This window comes from Eptesicus fuscus, chromosome 24, assembly GCF_027574615.1.
Source record: "Eptesicus fuscus isolate TK198812 chromosome 24, DD_ASM_mEF_20220401, whole genome shotgun sequence".
In the NCBI taxonomy this organism is placed as follows: Eukaryota; Metazoa; Chordata; class Mammalia; order Chiroptera; family Vespertilionidae; genus Eptesicus; species Eptesicus fuscus.
In genome coordinates this window covers 3,736,506-3,758,881 of record NC_072496.1, presented here as the reverse complement: position 1 = coordinate 3,758,881, position 22,376 = coordinate 3,736,506, and the positions used below count along the sequence as shown (strand labels likewise).

The 22,376-nt window shown below is 53.1% G+C and overlaps 1 protein-coding gene across 1 annotated transcript; it reads left to right on the top strand.

Annotated features, from left to right (window-relative positions):
• The first annotated feature begins 1,452 nt into the window (after positions 1–1,452).
• ABCB10 (ATP binding cassette subfamily B member 10) lies at positions 1,453–21,247 on the top strand. Its single transcript, XM_028135378.2, has 13 exons — positions 1,453–1,986; positions 6,952–7,152; positions 8,162–8,364; positions 9,808–9,942; positions 10,710–10,856; positions 11,859–11,994; positions 13,340–13,435; positions 14,366–14,575; positions 14,994–15,073; positions 15,888–16,068; positions 17,160–17,203; positions 18,844–18,878; positions 19,314–21,247. Exons 1-13 carry the CDS (start codon positions 1,512–1,514, stop codon positions 19,543–19,545), a joined length of 2,175 nt encoding a protein of 724 aa, XP_027991179.2. The 5' UTR covers positions 1,453–1,511; the 3' UTR covers positions 19,546–21,247.
• The last annotated feature ends 1,129 nt before the right edge of the window (positions 21,248–22,376 follow it).

The following is a 22,376-nucleotide window of genomic DNA, read 5'->3' as shown; positions in this document are numbered from 1 at the left end:
CCAGCTGCTCTCAAGTTTCCATCAAAAGAAGTCCCTTTTGAACTTGACACCTGTCGGCCACTAAACAAACCTATGAAGCGTCTATTCACCGAGGGCCAGATTTAACCGCTTGGCGCAACCACGCCTCAGCCAAGGGCTCTCTCTGTCTTTCTGGGGGCGGGATTTGAAGTTCTGCTTGCTGTCCCAGAATTAACAGGCAACCTTCCCTGGCTTTGCTGTCGTATTATTTTTTTTATTTTTATTTTTTACTACGAATCCATATCTAAGTGCTTTGCTTTTCTTCCCCAAACACACCTTAGAGCATTTTTTGCCCTTCTCAGTGGCCAAGCAATTTTTTAAATACGTTTTTATTGATTTGAGAGAGGAAGGGGAGAGAGAAACATCCATGAGGAGAGAGAATCATGGATCGGCTGCCTCCTGCACGCCCCACACTGGGAATCGAGCCCACAACCCGGGCCTGTGCCCTGACCGGGAATGGAACCGTGTGACCTGGTTCATAGGTCGATGCTCAACCACTGAGCCACACCGGCCGGGCAATTTTATCCTAATTTCTAAAAAGGTAGTGAGACGTTATCCTTATTTTCAAGTGGAAACAGTAATTCGCATTACTAGGACCGCTATCCCCCGGCCTCAACCACGACCCTGAAATAAGAACCAGCTTTCCCCGCGACCCACCCCCCCTCAGCTTACAGATGCCCCCACCACGAGGTCTCCTCCAGCTTTCCTGGCGCGTGTGTTAACACACATGGCACTCGGCTTGGTCTCCATTCTGAGCAGCCAGAGTGCCTCGACCACGTGTGCGTTTGCACTTGAGCTCAGGTTATAAACTGATCTCTTCCTCGCCAACCACCTCCTCCATCCACAACGCCTTTCAAACGGAGCCGCCCCGCAGCGACGTTCCCTCCAGCACTGTTTCTGCGCCTCGGCCCTGGGCTCCGTCCTGGGACGCGGGGTGACAGGACCCGTCCCCGCTGGGCCCCGGAGGACCGGGACACGCCGCACGCTCAGCCCAGCTCGCGGTCCTGCAGCCGCAGCCGCGCGCCGGGCGTCCTGCGATCGCGTCTGCGCGCTCCGCCCCGCCCCGCCCCTTCCGCCGGCGTGAGAAAGGGCTCGCGCCGCTCCGGGTTCTGACCGGAGTGGACGGGAAAGCGTGAAAAATCTCCCCGCGCGTCAGTGCGCAGGCGTGGCGGTGCTCACCACTTCCGGGCCGGGTCACAGCCAGACCGCGCGGGCGGCGGGCGGGCCCTCGGCTGCCCGGTGGGGGGCGCTGCGAGGAGGGCGCCCGGGTCGGTGCGGGCTTCCTGGAGGGCGGGGTGCGGCCGAGGGGCGCGGCCCGGGGCGGGCGCCTGGGGCGCCGGCCCGATGCAGGGGGTGACGGCTGGTGACAGCGGGCGGGGCGGCGGGCGGCGCCAAGTGCACGCCCTCCGCTCGGCCGGGCCGGGAGGGTCCTCGGGCACCGTGCGCGCGGGGCCGGGCGGGCGGGCGCAGACATTCAACTCGGACGCGGCGCCATGCGCGGGCCGCTTGCCTGGCCGCTGCGCCTGCTCGTGAGGCGGGGCCCGCTCACCTTCGCGTGGACCCCGGCCGCCCGCGCCCCCGTGTCCCGGCCGCTGCCGACCGGCCTGGGGCCACCGCGGCTTTGGTGCGCCGGGCCCGGCCCCCTGGGGGATGCGGGAGCCGCGCGCAGCCTGCGCTGCTGGGCGAGCAGCTGCCCGGGCGGGGGTCCCGGCGGCGGAGCGGGTCTGGCGCGGCTTCTGCAGCTGCGGGCGCGGCCCCCCGGGACCCCCCGCCTCCCGCGCGCCCTGCTCTCCGGCGGCCCAGCCGGCGGCGCCCGCGCGGGGGGCGAGGCCTGGCGGCGCGGACAGACGGTGCCTGCGGCCGCGGCGGCTCCGAGGGACGACTCGCGGCTGCGCCCCGCGGCGGCCGGGCGCTCGGAGGCCCAGAAGCTGCTGGGGCTGGCGTACCCCGAGCGCCGGAGACTAGCAGGTAGGGCTCCCCGTCCCCCTTCCTGCCCCCGCCCGCCGGCGCCCCTTACCCAGCGCGTGGTCCCGGCCGCCGAGCTTGCAGCCCCGCGAGGAGGGCAGGGTGACCTCTTCCTTGGGGTTTTGTACCCAGAAGTGCTGGACGGAGCCGCTCAACCCACAGTGGGTGTCGGGTTAGCTGGGCACCTGCTTCAAGATTCGCTTTACGGTGGTTTGTTCGCCGGACCCACGTTATCCGAGGGGCACGGCGTGGTATCTCCCTAGAAAGTTGGGTCTGCTGCTCTTTGGCGCTGCCAGCATTCTCCGAATCAGCCGGGTACCCCCCCCCCCCACATCTCTTATTTTTTTTTAATTAAAACTCGAGCCAAAAACATACCTGTTTTGTATTATGCACGCACACTGATTTTTAAAACCCGACTTGCTTTATTTAGGCAGAGTTACTAGAGCAGTCCGTTTTGCCACGTGCAGCGGAACCATGTAAGCCTTTCCCATTTGTCCCACTGCTTTTTGCCCCTGGGGTGATGGGGAGGAAGTTGCTTTGCTATTTTCAGAGCATTCCACCCTGGCCCGGATTACTGATGTATATAAACTCGAGAAGTTTTTGCCCTGGCCGGTTTGGCTCAGCGGAAAGAGCGTGGGCCTGGGGGACTGAAGGGTCCCGGGTTCGATTCTGGTCAATGGCAGGTACCTCGGTTGCCGGCTAGATCCCCAGCTATGGTTGTGGCTTGGGCAAAGGCAGCCAATCAATGTCTGTCTGTCTGTCTGTCTGTCTGTCTGTCTGCCAGCCAATCAATGTCTGTCTTTCTGTCTCTCTCTAAAAATTAATGGGACAATATCCTCAGGTGAGGATTAACAACAAAATAAAAGATAAATCGATAAACTCCAGAAGTTTTGAAAAACGATAGATCACAACCCAACTAAATCAAAAGTAATTTTTATAAAGAGAATGCACGTTTTTAGAAAACAAAATCCAGATAAGCAAGACAGTTTTCTGTAGCTCCTGGTTTTTAGGCATTAGAGAATTAGAGAAAGCTTTAAATGCACATTTTTTAGGTTTCTCTAAATCTTTCTTTTCTTTCCTTTTTTTTTTATTTTATTTTATTTTTTTAAAATATATTTTATTGATTTTTTTACAGAGAGGAAGGGAGAGGGATAGAGAGTTAGAAACATCGATGAGAGAGAAGCATCGATCAGCTGCCTCCTGCACGCCCCCCACTGGGGATGTGCCTGCAACCAAGGTACATGCCCTTGACCGGAATCGAACCTGGGACCCTTCAGTCCGCAGGCCGGCGCTCTATCCACTGAGCCAAACCGGCTAGGGCTTCTTTCCTTTTTTAAAAAATTGATTTCAGAGAGGAAGGGAGAGGAGAGAGAGAGATAGAAACATGAATGAGAGAGAATCATTGGGATTTGAGCCCGCAAACCAGACACCAGGAATCGAACCGTGACCTCCTGATTGGCAGGTCGATGCTCAGCCACTGAGCCACGCTGGTTGGGCAAAAACCTTCATTTGTTTAGTTGTGGGTTCCCTTGGTGAGCAGAAAGAAACGCGGTTTCTGTTCCTGCTGGGGCTTCCCATGAGTGAAATGATCACATGACTAGAGATACAAGTGCATCTGTGATGAGGGCTTGGGAAGAGGCCTGTGAGGCTCTTGGGGAAACACTTGAAACCGGTGAGCACCCCACATTCTTTGCTGCAAAACCATTGCCTTAGCAAGGGTCCTCCAAACAGTGGCTGGTGACTTGGGGGGTTGGTGCTGGGTAGGCGGGCAGCCCCGGTGGGAACATTACCTCCCTCCCGCTGTCAAAGCTTGGGGGGCATTCTGGGAATCACCAAGGTGCAAAGAGGATTAGTTCATCACTTGGTCGAATGTAGATTTTGATGGTGATAAAGATCCTTTTGCCCGGCCAGTGTGGCTCAGTGGTTGAGCGTCGACCTAGGAACCAGGAGGCCACGGTTCGATTCCCGTTCAGGGCACATGCTCGGGTTGTGGGCTCGATCCCCAGTGTGGGGAGTGCAGGAGGCAGCCGATCCATGATTCTCTCTCATCATGGATGCTTCTCTCTCTCCCTCTCTGAAATCAATAAAAGTATTTTAAAAAGGGAAATTTTTGAAACGAGGAGCTCGTGGACTGAGCTGCTTGGGCGAGCGGCCGTCCCACCCCTCTGTCCCCCTCCAGTTCTCAGCGTGCGGCCCAGAGCAGGGGCCCAGGGTGGGCATATGTGGCGGTGGGACCAGGCCCACGTTGAGGCCTAAATGTAGAGACCCTGAGCCCTCCAGGGAGTGGCCCCCTTTCTCCATGCAGCGTGGAGCAAGCGTACGGAAACCCGGTTTTAGTTTGTTTCTGAGGTGTTCAGTGTCAGGAAGGTTTTCTGGTGCCCACACGTGCTCAGCCCACTGGGGAGCCCAGCCTGCCCCTCTCGTGCCCATCGTCCCTGTGCCTTCTTACCATGTTCCCACATGTCCTGCCACGCTGATATGTTAAGACAGCCCTAACCACGGCAAGAGCTGTACCTCCTTTTATTTAAAGAAGGGAGCTGTGTTGATACGCCACCTTGAATAACTGTGAACATAGAATTTGAGGAAGTAAATTGGATTGTACACCAATTTTTAAAAATATTTTTAGACATACTAAATACATATGGTATCTTATGAGGCAATCTGACAAAAACCTCTCATTAGGACATCTGGTTTCCTCGGAACTCATTGGATAAGATCTATTGAAGCCAGTCTGGATGCCAGCGTTCGTGGGGTTCAGAGGAAGTGAGGGGTCATCATCAATTTGTAACTTATCTTCCTAAGAGCAGTCCCCGAGGTTGCCACATGTCTTGCAGGTGCTGGAGATAAAGAGCAGGGGGGGGGGGGGGCGGTGTGCGCCCATTTTTTAATCGAGAGACCAAAGAAAGCTGAGTTGAAGAGAAGGAATTCCACTGTTTATGTGTTAATATTTAGAAAACTCAATATAAAAAAAACTTTTTCAAAAATTCAGCTACCCACTTGAATAACGGTATTTTCAGCCGTTTGCAGCAATTTGCGAAAATGCCACCTGAGCTGCCTGGCCAGGACACTGATCTTAAGTCATTTGTACCAGGACCTGCTGTCTTACGTGTTGCAGATGTGTGCGGAGACGTGTTCGCGTGACTTCCATGCCCAGCCCCCTGCCCCCGCCCCGCGTCGCCCTGGGTGTAGGGATGCGCAGCTATCTCTCCACAGCTGTGGCCCTGCAGGCATTTCCCACTGATAACCCTTCATCTTATCACCTTGGCGGGGGAGTCTCAGATGCAGGGCTCGCCAGCAGCCCGCGTGGGCTGGTGGGATAGGAGTCACTGGTCAGAGCCCTCGGCTGCACCTGGGCGATAGGAGAGCCGTCCAGTGAGCCGGGCGGTGAACAGGGGCATCGAGTTGGGCCTTCGATGAGCCGTGGGCCCCTTGGGTTCCTGGGAGATTATAACGGGGCTGCCAACCGGGTGGCCCTGGGCGTGATGGGCCGCTGTGTGCAGAGCAGCTGCCTTCCCACACCTCCCAGGCCGGTTCCTAGTCACACTGTGGAAGGCACATCCCCCCCCCCCCCACCCCCGCCCTCCACCCCCCACATGCGCATTTGGGACCTCTGGGGGGCGGGGGAGAGGAGGAGGCCTGGGAGGGTGCCTCTCGCTTTAATTCCCGATAAGGGCTGTGTGTGCGGCTTTAGATTAGGACCCTTCTTGGAAGCCGATGGCGGCCAGGAGCTCTTGCTGCATCTGTAGTTAGATTTTATGAAGACAGACCATGAAGTGACCCAAATGCACAGGCTAAGCCTGTGGGTGCAGTGAGCGAGAGGGGGCGAGCAGTGCTCAGAGCGGCCGTCCCCCGGGGCCCGGGCCGGGCGGGCAGGGGTGCTGGCCAAGACTCTGCGGCCGCACCCGGGCGTGGAGACCACTCCAGAAAGCTAGGCATGTCTGTCTGCCGGGGAAATGCCGTCTTTCAAAGAGAACACTGACATTCGGTGCATTGCTTTAAGTGTAGAATACACTCCAGGCTTGGAAAGGACTTAGTCTGAAGAAAAGTAAAATATCAATACTTTTTATCTTGATTACATGTTGATTCTTACTTTTGGATAGTTTGGGTCAAATAAAATGTATTGCTAAAATTAATTTTACCTGTTCCTTTTACTCTTTTTTTTTTTTAATCTTTATTGTTGAAAAAAATCTTTATTGTTAAAGAACCTTTCTTACTAGTATATGCCCCCTCCCCCCTCCCCCATTGACCCTGCCATAAAGACAGCATGGCAGGCATACTCTCTTCAGTGTGACAGCACATGTTAAGTTCCATGGCCCGGCTCCCCTGACACGCCTGCAGGCCAGCGGGCGCTGGAGTGCAAGGCCGGCCTCCCTGCTGTCGCTGTGGCACAGGCGCCTCGCTCCCTGGCACACGCTCACGGTTGGGCCTTGCGCCAGACCTGCCAGGGCTCAGGCCTCTGTTCTGCCGATTCCTCTCTGAACCTGCCCGGCTCCCGACACTCTGCTTCCTGCTCGTCTCTCGGCCCCTCGTGTCTTCACTTCCTTCCCTGGCCAGCCTCCGTATGAAGACAGGACGTGTCCCGTGTGCGATGAATGCCCGTTACTGCCTTCCAACGCTGACTTAAAGCGTTGGCATTCTAGACTCAGCAAGAGCTTCCCCTGCATAATTGGAGCTAGAAACTAAGATACAGTTAGATACCAAGGAGTGGCAATGGGTAGCCTGGATGTAGGAAAAAATGCCATCTGGGACGAACACCCAGGTCAAGAGGCAGGAAGGAGGGGCCGGTGATAGAGCTGGGGTTCTAGCGGGGGGTACGTGGGCAGGTCAGGGAGATGCAGGGCATGGTCAGCCCCTCCCTGCGGTCACCCTACTCGTTCTGTCCCGGGACCCATCAGTTCTTCCTGCAGTCGGGTCTGGGAGCTGAAGGGACAACGTGGCCGTGAGCTGAGCGCTGCCCGTGTCTTCCAGCCGCGGTCGGCTTCCTGGCCGTGTCCAGCGTCATCACCATGTCGGCGCCCTTCTTCCTGGGGAAGATCATCGACGTCATTTACACCAACCCCACCGGGGACTACAGCAGCAGCCTCACCCGCCTCTGCCTGACGCTCAGCGGCGTGTTCCTGTGCGGAGCGGCGGCCAACGCTGTCCGTGTCTACCTCATGCAAACCTCAGGTCAGCGCCCTCCGCCCGGGAGCGCCGAGGGGAGCCCGTGGGTGTCGTGTGCTGTGGGCCCCGGGCTTTTCCTCTCTTCTGCGTCACATTCAGTAGGGGGCCCGGCCGGGGGGGCTCAGAGGTTGAGCGTCGACCTATGAACCAGGAGGTCCCAGTTCGATTCCCGGTCAGGGCACATGCCCAGGTTGCAGGCTCAATCCCCAGGGTGGGGCCTGCAGGAGGCAGCTGATCAGTGATTCTCTCTCATCATTGATGTTTTGCTCTCTCTCTCTCTCTCTCCCTTTCTTCCTCTCTGAAATCAATACAAATATATATATTTTTTAAAAAAAACAACATTCAGTACGGACACTGCCCGACGCTGGAGCTGTGGCTTATATTAGCTCAGCGCCTCTCCTCAGCCTCCTTTGTCGTGACTTGGACTGAGCTGGGCGGGAGCAGCCGTCTGTTTTCCGGGAGGTTTGGGCGCAGGAGGCTGGAGCGGGGCCTCCCTCCAGGGGGAGCTGGGTGATGCCTGGACAGTGTGTCTGCGTCAGGCCAGGTGGCTCACAGGCAGGTGACCGCCACAGTCATGACAGCGCCCCGGACGCCCGGCTCTACGTCGGTTGCTTGCCATTTCGTTAATAAAATAAATACTCGGTGGATAATTAACCAGTCATTGCCATTTGGAAGTTCAATACCGGAAAGGTTGCCGAGGAAGGACACAGTTAGCTTTCGAGCAGTCACTGGAGTAAGACGGCTTTGTAAATAAGTCTGAAGGATCCCTCGGTCACGTCGTATTTACACGGTCCCTGCAGCCTCTCCTCCGCCTCCAGACTGAGTGACTAAGGGAGAATAATGCTCGTTTCTGGCAGCTTCCTGCCCAGCTGCCAGGGCCCAGGGGAGTGTCCCCCGGGGTCAACAGGGCAGCAGCCGAGCCGCCGAGGCTGCAGGCGGAGAGGCGATGACCTCGGGCCGCCGCTGTGTCAGGCGTGGGGACCCTCGCTGACGCGGCCCCTGTTGGCTCTTGCAGGGCAGCGCATCGTGAACCGGCTGCGAGCCTCCCTGTTCTCCTCCGTCCTGAGGCAGGAGGTGGCTTTCTTCGACAAGACCCGCACAGGCGAGCTGGTCAACCGCCTGTCCTCGGACACCGCGCTCCTGGGCCGCTCGGTGACGGAAAACCTCTCGGACGGGCTCAGGGCCGGGGCCCAGGCCTCCGTCGGGATCGGCATGATGGTAGGTCGGCCCCGCTTTCGGCGGCACCCTCTGGGCAGGGCCGGGCCTGCGCCAGGCCTCTCGTGTCCAGGATGAGCTCGGGATGAGCTCGGGGTGGGCTGTTCTCGTCGCTCTGTGGCCACTGGGCCGGAGCGCTGCCCGCAGGCTGTGGGGACCCAGACACTGCTTCTCCCGCGTGGCCTCGTGCACCCACACTTCCCAGTGCGCAGTCTTACCTGGAGGCAGGCCCGCTGCTTTAGAACGGGGCACTGTGGCCTGGGCTTTCTGAGGATGCGCGAAGGCAGCAGGTGGAAGGAACCTTCTGGGTGCTGAGCAGTGGGTCGGGGAAGGCAGTAAGGCCCGAGGGACCCTTCCTCTCCTCCTCGCCTGGGAGGGAAGATCAGTCCCCCTCTTTCAGGGGCCCCTCGCCACTCCCAGGCCTTTGTGTTTTCTAAGTGAATGAGTGAATGAATGAATGAATGAACGAATGATTGATTGTTCTGTCCATTACTTTACACTGCAGTCTGCTCCTTTTTCTCAGCATTTTAGAAGAGCCTTGTCCTGATTATACTATTTTCTGTGCAAATGAGATTTGGCAGATTTTAGTAATTTGCTGAAGAGGTGCTCGTACCGATTAAGATACAATCGCCAGCTGAAACCGGTTTGGCTCAGTGGATAGAGCATCGGCCTGCGGACTGAAAGGTCCCGGGTTCGATTCCGGTCAAGGGCGTGTACATTGGTTGCCGGCACATCCCCAGTAGGAGGTGTGCAGGAGGCAGCTGATCGATGTTTCTCTCTCATCGATGTTTCTAACTCTCTATCCCTCTCCCTTCCTCTCTGTGAAAAATCAATAAAATATACATTAAAAAAAAAAAAAAAGATACGATTGCCAAATTGCAGGGCTGACAGGAAACCCCCCCAGGCTACTTCTGGAAGTCGGCTGGTTCTCCTTTGAGCCGGTCCAGCTGTCAGGAATCGCTCCTCACGCTGAGTTCAGATCCACGTGCTTCCGTCCACTGAGGCAGGGAAACGCTGTAACGCTTCTTGCCCTTGTCCGTTATGTCTCCCACCACATCCCTTCCGTCTGCCCGTCACAGGATGCGGTGTGTTTGGTCTCTTTGCCGTCTTGGTCATTTCAGTGGGACCCGTGGCTCTGGGCACAGAATTCCTGCTGTGGTCCCGCAGCGTGAGCAGAGCGGGCCTCTCCCTCACTCCCGCCCTGCTCCCTTCTCTGTCCTTGAACCCCATGGTCCAGAGCATCGGGGGTAAAGCTCCTGCCCTGTCTGCAGCAGCTCTTAGTCACGTGATTCCTGTGCGGCATCTCAGTATTCGTGGGTTTTATGAAAAGTTTCACCAGTACAGCCTGTCTCTTCATTGGAACACACACACACACACCCCTACAACGGGTGGTGAGAATTCCTGCCACTCTGTTTAACAAATACCTTTTGGCTTTGTTTCTGACAGTTTTTTGTCTCGCCTCATCTGGCCACCTTTGTTTTGAGTGTGGTGCCTCCAATATCCATCCTCGCCGTGATTTATGGACGCTACCTGCGGAAACTGACCAAACTCACTCAGGACTCCCTGGCACAAGCCACTCAGGTACAGGCCCTTCCTGGGCAGGGTCCCCACCGAGTCAGCTCAGAGCCACCAGGGGGGCAGTCCCTGAGAAATGTGCTCAGGCTTTGTACAAACTATTACTCTTCCTTACGTCCGAACTAAAACACTCTGCCTTCGAGACGGGATTACTACCCACGTGTCAGAATAGATCCAACTCAACCGAACATTACATGGACTTCTTTCTTCTTCCCATCACTACTTCTTGTAGGACAAAAAAAGCTAACCGTATTTTCCAAACACTTTCTGGGTGACACTCTGTTCTCCATTAATTAACAAAGGTAGCTTTGCAATGCTGTCCCATATTGTCTTCTTAACCAATTAAAAATAATGGTTACATTTTTATATTTCAAAACCATCTATGTTTCTATTTGAAAATATGAAGGGAAAAAATAACATGCGTAAGCCTGCCTCTCAATTAACGTTATTAATATCTTGGAGCCTGTCCTTTTTATAAATCTTTTTCTCTGCATGAAGATATATTTCTGTATCTAGCTGTAGACCCTCCGGTTTCTCTTTCCATCTACCTCTGTATAAGCTGTGCATATGCATCGATCGATGTTTCCAAAAATAAGATTGCTCTGTACACTCTCCTTTGCAGCCTGCTTTTGACTTAGTCACGTATCCCAGCAACTTCCATTGCTCGTGTCTTAAAAATGGGAGCCGGTTTTCAGTTGTGCCTCCAGAACTCTTGACATGTGACCTTGCCCCCCCCCCCCCCCCCTCCCCCTGACATGTCTTTGTTCTCCCAGCTAGCCGAGGAACGCATTGGAAATATCAGAACGGTCCGCGCTTTCGGGAAAGAAATGACTGAAATCGAGAAATACACCAGCAAAGTGGACTTTGTGATGCAGCTAGCGAGGAAGGAGGCGATTGCTCGGGCCGGCTTCTTCGGAGCAGTAAGTGCATCGTGGTGGGAAGTGGAGAAGGTGGATGGTATCACTGGGAGAGATTTCTATCCTGGGACTCTGGCCATAAGTAGAACGTGAGTCTGTTCCACCTCTAGACTAAGAATTGTCTTCCTTAGAGTATTTTTGTGAAAGAGGAGGAAACCAATAAGTGCAATGAAGGAAAAGGCAGTGGGAGGGAGAGCTGGCACTGTGGGATCAGGCACTGGTTCTCAGCGTCCCCTGGGCGCTGCTCAGGCAGGCAGACTGTCCGCTCCTTTCAGACCTGTCGAACGGAAACGCCATGGGGCACGGGGGTGGGGAGGAGGGGGGCGGCAGTCTGTTAGAACAGGTTCCCAGGGTCTTCTGATGCGGGCAGTTGGAGCCCACAGAGGGCTGACCAGCATACCCTCAGCGCACTTCAAGAAGGAAGTGCCAAAAGCTGATCACAGTGAACTCCAATGGGACACTGAGCTAGAAGCTCACCATGGAGGCCGATTGCTAACATGCCCAGTCTGGATAGAACTTCACAGGTGACGCATAATGGCCGGGACTCAACAGGTGAGGAACAGGCCCCGAGAAGGCAGCGCCCACCCGAGACCCCACATCTGACCTGTCAAGGTGAATCAGAGATCCCGAGCTCCAGTCTCCTGGCCCTCCGTGCCCAGGGCGTCTCGTTAGGCTATGTGAACACACATGTTATGTGCTCACTGCCTCCGGTTAGTGAAGGAATCCTTCGTGTTATTTTTTTCTTTTGCAAACGGAGCAGGTAGAGTAGAATAGGAACCTGAGGGGTGACTCAGCTTCTAGGTTTCTGTGTTGATGAGATGATTTCTTTCGATATTGCAATCTGTTTAAAGTACGTCTTCGTTTGCAATTCAGAGGAAACCGTAAGAGTTTGGAGAAGCCTGGCTGTGACCGTTCGATGCAGGAAGGGGTTACAGGCCGTGGTCTTGCTGGCTGCTGTTTGGGTCTTCGCCTCCCACCTGACATCCGTGTTTCCTCCCCTCGCAGACCGGGCTCTCCGGGAACCTGATCGTGCTCTCCGTGCTGTACAAAGGCGGGCTGCTCATGGGCGGCGCCCACATGACCGTGGGGGAGCTCTCCTCCTTCCTCATGTACGCTTTCTGGGTTGGACTGAGCATCGGAGGTATATGATCTCAGCAGGCGTGGGGAGTTAACGTGGAAAACCGGGTTCTAGTTTCTGAAAGGGAAACTTCACTCTCCTATTGGTCCATCTCCCAGCACCTGAAAGAACTCTGTGCTAGAATGTTATCCCCACTCGACTGTTTCATCTTCTGAGGACCCCCACCCCCCAATACTGCTTTCCATAGCGGCTGCCCCACTTCACAACCCCACCGGTGCACGCGAGTTCCCACCTCTTCACATCCTGTCCAGTACTTACTATCTGTTGGCTTTTGGCAACAGCCATTCTGACAGGGGTGACGTGATATCTCTGTGGTTTTGACTTGCATTTCCCTGATAATGAGTGATGTGAGCATCTTTCCACGTCTGGTGGCCATCTGTGCGTCTTCTCTGGAGAAATGTTCACTCAAGTCAGAAAGCCCAGAAACAAACCCACGATCAGATGGTCAGTTAATCTACAATAAAAAAGACAGGATTAGACAAGAGGGAAATGCCAGTCTCGTCAGGAAATGGCGTTGGGAAAACTGGATAGATATATGCAGGAAAAAAATAGGAAACAGGACCACTCTCTTACATCATATACAAAAACAAACCTCAAAATATATGAAAGACTTAAATACACAGAAGGCCTAAAACCAAAAAAACTCCTAGAAGAAAACATAGGCAGTAAACTCTCTTTGACATCAGTCTTAGCAATCTATTTTTGGATATGTCTCCCTGGGCAAAGGAAACAAAAGAAAAAAGAAACCAATGGGACTACCTCAAATTAAAAAGTTTCTGCAGAGCGAAGGAAACCACCAATAAAACGAAAAACAACCTGCTGGATGGGACAGAGGTGACTTTAGGAAGAGATTGTGGGGGTGCTTAACATCGCCAGATTTCTGTTCACTCGGTAGCCTAGTAAAAGCTGAATTTTTGAATGCCTGAAAGGAAGGTTTGATTTTTGTAGGTATGAGCTTAAATGAATATTGGGGTACTTTATTTCCCTTTAAGTATAGGATAAGCTTATAGTTTCTTTATATTGCTGTGTTTTTGGCTAGGCAGAATTTCCTCTGTAACACTGTGCTTTGAATTCAGTGGTTGATGAGTGGCCATATGTATTTGTAAATTCCCTGACCAACCACTAAATCCTTATTAGAAGTCAGTGAAATCGGAGGAGGAGGAACTGAAGGAGAACGAGGGGGTGAGACGGGGGATTCTGACCGGGGGTTCCCAGGCAGCTGCCTGAGGTCCTTCTTCGAAAGCAGCAGGTTTCATGTGAAACGCACGCTGTCACGTCGCCCAGCGGGATGGGAGCAGCCGACGGCTGTGGCCCGAACCAGTGGCGGAAGTTAGCGTCTCCCCCTCAGGTCTGAGCTCGTTCTACTCGGAGCTGATGAAAGGACTGGGCGCCGGGGGCCGCCTCTGGGAGCTCCTGGAGAGGAAGCCGGAGCTGCCTTTCAATGGTGGGTCTGCGGCGCGTTGGTTCCTTCTCGTGGGGGTCAACAGGTGTGCTCCCTGTCCTACCTGAAGGGGGGGCATGGCGGGGGCGGGGGGGCAGGTCAGCAGAGGAGGGGCGGCTGGAGGGCCCAGGGATGTCCCTGGAAGCACGGGGCTGACCACAGGGTGTGCCGCCCACCGCTCCCCTCCCCTCAGGGGCGCTGCTGCCACAGACAGCAGGTGGCAGCCCCGCGTGCCAGTGGGCAGGGCCGTCCCGTCCCCCCGATCTGTCCTCCTTGGAGGTTTTGATGCGTGTATGGGGGGCAGGAGGAGAGGAAGAGGCGTCCTCCATGTAAAAGCCTCTGCGTGTAATGCTTTTGGGGGGTGGGTGAGGAATGCTGGGACTGATGGTCTTTGCCAGCTGCTTCCCTGGGAGCCCGTCCTCGGGGCTCAGGAGAAGTGGCCGTGAGCTGTGACCATCCCCAGGCCCTCCTGGGACCTTGCTGGTGACCGCCCAGTACTGCCCAGCGTCCTCCGGGGACGGGGGGGGGGGGGAGGATTGGCCTAGGGTGGCACCAGGCAGCGTGGACCCTGCCCCCTCTGGCTCCGTGGCTGGGTGCGTGTCATCCTTCTCTCAGAACACGGATTGACAGCAGATCAGACAAACCCGGGAGCCAGGGAGCGACAGGCTGGCGCAGGGCGGGCGGGAGCCACCTCCAGGCCGTGGTCGCTGTGAGCGCAGTGACCTGCAGGGCAGCTGGGACGGTGACTTCCACCTCTTGGGGCTGCGAGAGGCAAACAGGGCCTGTGCGTGGCCTTGGCTGGGGGGGTGCGGAGCAGGTAGACAGAGGCCTCTTCCTGACTTGCCTGGGGAGCACCCCCCCAGGGCCGCAGGGGGCGGCGTTCACCTGGGACTGCCTCCGCGCTGAGCGACGATGCTCCGTCTGCCGTTTCAGAGGGGCTGACCTTGAACGAGAAGAGCTTCCAGGGTGCTCTGGAGTTCAGGAACGTGCACTTCACCTACCCGGCTCGCCCAGAGGTGCCCATCTTCCAGGACTTCAGCCTCTCCATCCCCTCGGGGTCCGTCACGGCGCTGGTCGGCCCCAGTGGTTCTGGCAAATCCACGGTGGTCTCCCTCCTGCTGCGGCTGTACGACCCCCTTTCAGGTGAGGGGTCCTCCCTGTTCTAGCCCCTCTCACGCCCGTGCCCTGCCAGAGGGCTCCATTGTGCAAAGAGCTGGGGGTGCGAATTTATTTCCACTTCAAAATGCTCGAGAGACTTTATTTTTTTTTAATATATTTTACTGATTTTTTTTACAGAGAGGAAGGGAGAGGGATAGAGTTAGAACCATCGATCAGCTGCCTCCTGCACACCCCCCTACTGGGGATGTGCCTGCAACCAAGGTCCATGCCCTTGACCGGAATCAAACCTGGGACCCTTGAGTCCGCAGGCCGATGCTCTATCCACTGAGCCACACCGGTTAGGGCGCTTTTAACCTTTTAAAAACTGCGCCTGGAACCTCCCACCAGACTGTGTGTTTACGCGCGTGAGTGGCCCGTGACCAGTGCTTTCCTTCCCTTACAGGGACCATCAGTCTGGACGGTCGTGACATCCGCCAGCTGAACCCCGTCTGGCTGAGATCCAAGATCGGGACAGTCAGTCAGGTAGGAGGAAGGGGTAATTTTTACTGCATTTTTCTTTTAAAGCTGCTTTTGCCGCTCACTCTCTGCTTGGTCTTGAGTCTCTGGGGAGGAGGAGTGGCGGTGTCCAGATGCATTGAACTGGTCGCCCGTGGCAGATGGCGTAGGTTTGTAAACAGTGCTGTTTCTCGGGACCTCACGCACTTTGCCCCGATGAAGCACTGACTTTTTTAAAATTTATTTTTAAAATGTATTTTCATTGATTTCAGAGAGGAAGGGAGAGGGAGAGAGAGAAACATCAATGATGAGAGAGAATCATGGATCGGCTGCCTCCTGCACACCCCATGCTGGGAATTGAGCCTGCAACCCGGGCATGTGCCCTGGACTGGAATCGTACCCGGAACCCTTCAGTCCGCAGGCTGACACTCTATCCACTGAGCCGAGCCGGCCAGGGCTGGTTGCGTACATGTCAGAAGGCAGTGTCCTCGGTGGAAGGCAGGCCGCGGAAAATGCAGAGGGGCTTGTGGTCTCCCAGGACCTCACGACTCCCAAGAAGAGGGAGCTTGCATTTATGAAGCACCTACTGTGTGCCGAGCGCCGTGCAGGCCTCTGCCATGGGATCTCGCGCCCTGCAGTGGGGTGGGAGCTACAGATGATGAGGTCAGTCCTGTGGGTGATTCATGAGGAATGAAGAAGCCAGGAAAGCGGCATGTGCTCTTTGGGGGCAGTGGAAGAGTCTCTCAGATGTAAGTGCTGCGCTGAGTGAGCCCCGTGGTCACCAGGCGTGTGAAGTCTGTTTTGAAGTTTGAGATAAACATGTTTCGTTTCCGATTTGCAGGAACCCATTTTGTTTTCCTGCTCAATCGCTGAGAACATTGCTTACGGGGCAGAGGACCCTTCTGCGGTGACGGCCGAGCAGGTGGAGAAGGTGGCGGAAGTCGCCAACGCAACGGCCTTCATCCGCAGCTTCCCGCAGGGGTTCAGCACCGTGGTCGGAGAGAAGGGCGTCCTCCTCTCAGGTGCCTGCTGATCTGTTTTCAAATGTGTTTTTATTGATTTCAGGGAGGAAGGGGGAGGGGCAGAGGGAGAGAAACATCAGTGATGAGAGAGAGTCACTGATCGCTGCCTTCTGCACGCCCCACACTGGGAATGGAGTCTGCAACCTGGGCATGTGCCCTTGACCAGAATCGAACCCGGGACCCTTTAGTCCACAGGCCGATACTCTATCCACTGAGCAACACCGGCCAGGGCTAAAAACGGGGGATTAGCGTGGTTTATTCTGTCACTTCCAGTTTCATACGTGCACACAAACCACTGTATGTCCCAGTTTCTTCTCTGGGCCGGGAAAGGAGGAGAATGACCGAAGGAAGGAAGGGTCCGGTGACGCTCCGAGGTGGAACCGGGGATGGCAGGCCCAGCCTCTCCCATGCCCTTTGCTCCCGCATCTGCACGTTCTGCTCAGGAACCTGTGGGTCCCGGGCTCCTGGCTTCCCTGCTGGCCCTTCCTCTGCAGGTGCAGGCCTAAGCTCTGCCCCGCACCAGCTGGCACAGCTTCTCCTGTGCCCAGTGCAAAGGGAATAGTAATAGCATCTACTTCGTAGGATTTTTTAAGATTAAATGAGATAATACGTGTCGTGCATTTAGAAAATGCCTGGCACAGCCCTAGCCTGTTTGGCTCAGTGGATAGAGCGTCGGCCTGCAGACTGAAGGGTCCCTGGGTTTGATTCCAGTCAAGGGCACGTACCTCGGCTGCAGGCTTCTGGCCCTGGTTGGGGGCATGCAAGAGGCAATCAATCGATGTGTCTCTCTCACATCGGTGTTTCTTTCTCTCCCTTCCACTCTCTCTTAAAATCAGTGGAAAAAATATCCTCGGGTGAGGATTAAAAAAGAAAGAAAAGAAAAGAGAAAATGCCTGGCACATTAAACACCTCAGTTACTGTTAGCTAGGATAATATTTGTCACTATGAATTTTGAGGTTAATGAGGAGTGAGTGTATTCTGTTCTGCCATCTGTCTCAGCGAGGACGGCCTGGGAGAAGTACCTTCTTAGGAAAGCCCGTTCCCAGGCCTCGTTGTTCAGGCTTTGCTTTAAAACCCCTTGTCGTTGTCAGGTGGGCAGAAGCAGCGGATCGCCATCGCCCGGGCACTGCTGAAGGTGAGCCTGCAGCCCCGCGGGGTGTTTGTTCTGTTTTTCATTAGCGACCTTGTAACCTTTCATTTTCCATTTTTCTTCTCCCTGTTCTTCCTTTCTTTCTTGGAGGGGAGGGTAGATACATGATTGACAGTTCTGGTGAAAGGTGAGTGAGGCGTTCCCCTGAGCGCATGGAGTCCAAACTTAACAAGTATTTGGGGATATTAGGAGGCCAGTCAGTGCTGGCATCGACAGAGGGAGAAAAACATGCAGTGAACGAATGAAACCATGACTGTATCAGAATATAAAACAGCACGAGTCTGCTTGCTGGTAGAATCCATATACAGACTTGAAATACTTGTCCCAAGACTTCTGAGAGGAAAGGGAACGCATTTCAGCAGAAGTCAGACATCATGTGTTTTAGGGAGCGATAGTCTTTCCTCTGTTATTTAACTGCTCTCCTCCGATGGGGAGGTGATTTTAAAACTGCTTTATTGAAGCATAACTTACATACCATGCACTTCCATTTTACATGTTCTTTCAGTCAGTTTACAGTTACTCAACCATCACACAATCAAAACAAAACAAAGATTTTCTTTTTTATTTTAGACCATTTCTATCCCCTCACATAAACCCTGTACCCTGTGTCTGTCGCCTTTCCCATGCCCAGCCTCAGCCCCAGGCGCTGCTCCTCTGCTCGCTGTCCAGGCTGGCCTCTCTGGCCTCTCAGCTCGATGGAATCGGACAGTGATGGTCGTCAGCCTCTCTCACTAGCTCACGTCTTCGCGTTTCCTCACGTGGTCGCCTCTGTCAGAACTCCCTTCCTTTCTGTGGCTGAGTGGGTACCTCCGTGGGGCTGGCCCAGGGCTGAGGATCCGTTCCCCACCAATGACATGGGGGCTGTTTGCAGTTTGGGGCCCTTGTGAATAGCGCTGCTGAGAATGAGGGGCAGAGGTTTATGTGGGCACGCTTTCCTTTCTTGTGATAAACCCCGGGCAGAGCTCGGATGGAGTGCGTTACGTGCATCAGCTCACGCTTACGTTTCTGTCTCACGTGCTCTCCCAGCGGAGTGGCAAGCAGGGCCTGCAGAGCCCGGCCCCCGTGTGGCTCCCTTCAGAGCCCCACCTGCACTGAGGCTGATTGGCAGCAGGCAAACTGCCCTGAGGGCAGTGCCAGCCCCTGGTCACTGTGGTACGGTTTAAAGTCGCCTCTAACGCTTCCATTTCTGCGCTTATCACAGTCGCCTACGAGTTTGTGGTTTTATTGTGATATAAGTCACACACTATACGATTCACCCGTTCGAAGTGACAACTCAGTGGGCTTTAGTGTATTTAGTGTTGGGGATCCATCCCAGAAGCAGTGTTAGGACCTTGTCGTCCCCCGTCGCAGTCACCCACACCCCCTGCCTTGTTTCCCCAGGGACCCCAGCCCCCAGCCCCCAGGAACCACTGGCCTGCTCTGTCGCTAGGGATGCGCCTTCTCTGGACACTCCCTGTAGAGTCACACGACATGTAGCATTTCGCGTCTGACTCATTCACTGAGCAGAAGGTTTTCAAGGCTCATTCATGTTGTATCATGTACGGTACTTCATTTATCTTCATTCCCGGGAGTTGGTGTTTTTCTAATAAAAATATGTTTTCTTTTCCATGTTTTTCCTTCTTTAGAATCCCAAAATCCTTCTCCTGGATGAAGCAACCAGGTGAGGCTATCTCAGTACTGCGTGTGACTGTGTAAAGCAAACGCTCCCTTTTCCAAAGACTCGGCTTCCCGTACGTCACAGCATTCCCCTGCCAGGGCCCTTTCCCTACTTTAAGGTGACGGAGTCCGAGTGAGTGACAGCCGGGAGGCAGGGGCAGGCTGAGCCTGGAGGGAGGGCTGTAGCTCCAGTGCAGACACGTGTGTGATGCATCCCTGATCACTGCCACCAGCTTCTACTCACGTGACAAGTTCTGCAGGAATGTAGAGGCCCCCCTCCTGTTTTATCGTTAGACTATAAAATGTGTGAAGTAGGCCCAAGAAGTGACCGCCTTGACCCCAGTGAAAATCCACTGCTAACCCGGGGCCGCTGTGTGTGTAAAGCGAACGCAGGGGCCTCCGTCTGCCCGGCACTGACGTCTTTGCTTTCCCGCTCAAGCGCATTGGATGCTGAGAACGAGCACCTGGTGCAGGAAGCTCTAGACCGGCTCATGGAAGGAAGGACGGTGCTGATCATTGCCCATCGTCTGTCCACCATCAAGAACGCTCACATGGTGGCTGTTCTCGACCGAGGGAAGATCACCGAATGTGGGAAGCATGAAGAGCTGCTTGCCAAACCGGACGGGACATACAGGAAACTAATGAACAAACAAAGCTTCGTTTCGGCGTAAAGAAGCAATTGCTGGCAAAGTGAATACGAGAGACTTTTAAGACATAACAGCACTGCAGGGGGTATTTTCTTAGAGATGGTATGGAATCTGTAAATCGTCCTTCGAGTTCTTTGAAATATGCCTATTTTTCCCAAAGTATATAAACTATTGTTTGGAGATGAACCTGTTCTCAAGACTTTTACAGTCAGAGTTTTAATAATTATAACTTTCTAAATGTCTATAGCACTGAAGTTATTTTCAGGTTTTGTACTTTATTTTATCTTGGAATATTTTCATACAGCATGGCACCTCATTTTATTTTTACCTGCTGTTCGAGATGGAAGCTATTGTCAAATGACAACTTTAAAAGGGAATTATAAATTAAAAAGCCTAGTTATTTTAGGCCAGTTTGCCAATCACTGTGTAATTCTCGTGGTAGCGTTCTGCCCTCTTGGGTCGAATGGTACCGGGTTGTGTCATGGAAGATGAAAACCTCGCCGTTTATTTTATCCTCATGCTCATGGAGTGCACCTGGGTGTCATACACACAGAGCTGTGTGTGTGTATGACACACACACACACACACACACACACACACACTAGCAACAGAGCTAGTGACTGTCTCCTGGCGAGAAGGGGGCGTTTACAATCTCCCTCCCCTGCATCTTCAGAGTGTTTGAGAGCTCAGGCGGCCGTGTCCCTCTGGGCCGAGGCTGTGTGTGGGTGTGTGTGGTGTTTAACATTTTGGGCCCAGGAGAGCCTGATGGGTTTGAAAAGGGGGAGAAGCAACCCCATCTTGGCCTAGGAAAACTTCCATTTGCATTGCTCACATATTTCTTTCCGTGAGCCCCAGGGAAAGAGGCGTGGACTGCCAGGCGTCATCAAGAAATGTAAAGATGAATTTTACATGATGTTGTCTAAGGCATGTTCTGAAAATTTATTTTAAACACGTATAAGCCCTAACCCAAATGTTACGGCCTGTTCTCAGTTATTTAAATACATTTGAAATGTCATCGAATGAGGCTAAAATCTGAATAATGTAGCTATAATTTTCAACCTTAAAACATTTGAAGAAAGTTTAGACATTCTTGCTATTCTACAGAATACCAAGAAACCTTAAGAACTTGTCAGTCTTCTGAAAAGAGGACGTTAATAACTCTTTTTCTTCTACTTATGACTATAGCTTCATTCACCTGAACACCTCAGAATTCCTAAAGCAGTGCTGACAGCCACCAGATTTGCCAAATTTCCTGTCAGTGCTGATCATTTGCTCTTGCCTCAAGAAAAAGTACTTTTTTTCTGCATTGGTGACAGCAGACCTAAGAAGTAACTACGTTGAGATAAGTAAGATGGAAGTTTCCTCCTGTACTAAGCAATCCTTAGCTCCCTGGTTAGACTGGAAGAAGAATCCACAATTCCATGATAAGCATGGAGACATATATTTCCTTCTACATCAGGGAATTCATTCATGAATACGTGAACTGTGTGTTTGGATTGGTGAGCAGTACATCTGTCACCATCATTTGGACAGACTTCACTTGTCCTGGCTCAGTGCGCTGTGACAGTGTGGTTGAGCAGCTACAGAGCTGGGCGCAAGGGAAGTCTGCCATAGAAGGACTCACAAAACTGAACTTGATCATTATGTGTCGTTTATCTAACACAAGATGTTCAGCGTGTGTTTAGGTAACATTTATATCATGGATTAAAATTTATAGTGAACTTTACCTGTGTCTGTCACTTCTTTTTTGCTTTTGCTATTTTTATTCCATTTATTGGGGTGACTGATGAACAGCATTATGTAAGTTTCAAGTGTGCAAGTCTACAACACCCTGCAACCCAAGTATGTGCCCTTGATCGGTGATTGAACCTGCAACCCTCTGGTGTGAGGACCAACGCTTAACCATTTAGCAACACTGGCCAGGACTCAAGTGTTATTTTCAAAGAACCAGCTCTTGGTTGCATGCATTTTTCTATTGTACTTTTTCTCTATTTTGTTTAATCCTGCTCTTAATTTTTATTATTCCCTTCCTTCTACTGACTCTGTTCTTCTTCTAGTTACACGAGGTGAAATGTTATAGGTTGTTTATTTGAGATTCCTCTTGTTCTTGAGGGAAGTCTGTAATGCCGTAAACTTCCTTCTTAGAACCACTTTTGCTGCCTCTCTCAAATCTTCATGTCAAGTTGTCATTCTCATTTGCCCCTATTATCTTCTTGATCATCTCTTTCTTCTTTGACCCAGTCTTTGTTTAATCTCCACATATTTGTGGTTCTTTTCCGCGTTCTTTTTGTAGTTGATTTTTCCATTTGAAAGCATTGTGGTTGGAAAATATCCCTGGTATGATCTCAATCTTCTTAAACAGGTGAGGCTACTTTTGTGTGTGTTGAGAATGTTCCCGGTGCACTAGGGGAGAATGTATATCTTCCCTACTGTTCTGGGATGAAACACTTGATAAATATCGATTATGTTTATTTGGTCTAATGCGTCATTTAAGGCTGATATTTCCTTATTGATTTTCTGTTTGGATGATCTATCCATCAGTGTCGATGGGGTATTCAGGTTCCCTGCTATAAATTTATTTTTGTCAGTTTCTCCCTTTAGTTCTGTTAGTGATTGTTTTATATATTTTGGTGCTGCCTGGTGGGGTGCATACATATCAATAAGTGTTATATCTTCATGATGTTTTGTCCCCTTTATCACTATGAAATATCCATCTTGGTCTCTTGTTACCTTTTTTATCTTGAAATCTATTTTGTCTGCTATAAATACAGTTATACCTGTTTTTCTCTGGATGCCATTTTCCACCCCTTCACTTTGAGTCTGTCTTTGCAGCTAAGATGTGTCTCCTGAAGGCA

Bases quoted from the DNA above. Each gene is read 5' to 3' on its own strand.
- ABCB10 (XM_028135378.2), top strand. From the start codon at position 1,512: ATGCGCGGGCCGCTTGCCTGGCCGCTGCGCCTGCTCGTGAGGCGGGGC. The intron at 8,365-9,807 runs GTAGGTCGGCCC...TGTTTCTGACAG, and splicing joins CCGTCGGGATCGGCATGATG to TTTTTTGTCTCGCCTCATCT. The intron at 14,576-14,993 runs GTGAGGGGTCCT...CTTCCCTTACAG, and splicing joins GCTGTACGACCCCCTTTCAG to GGACCATCAGTCTGGACGGT.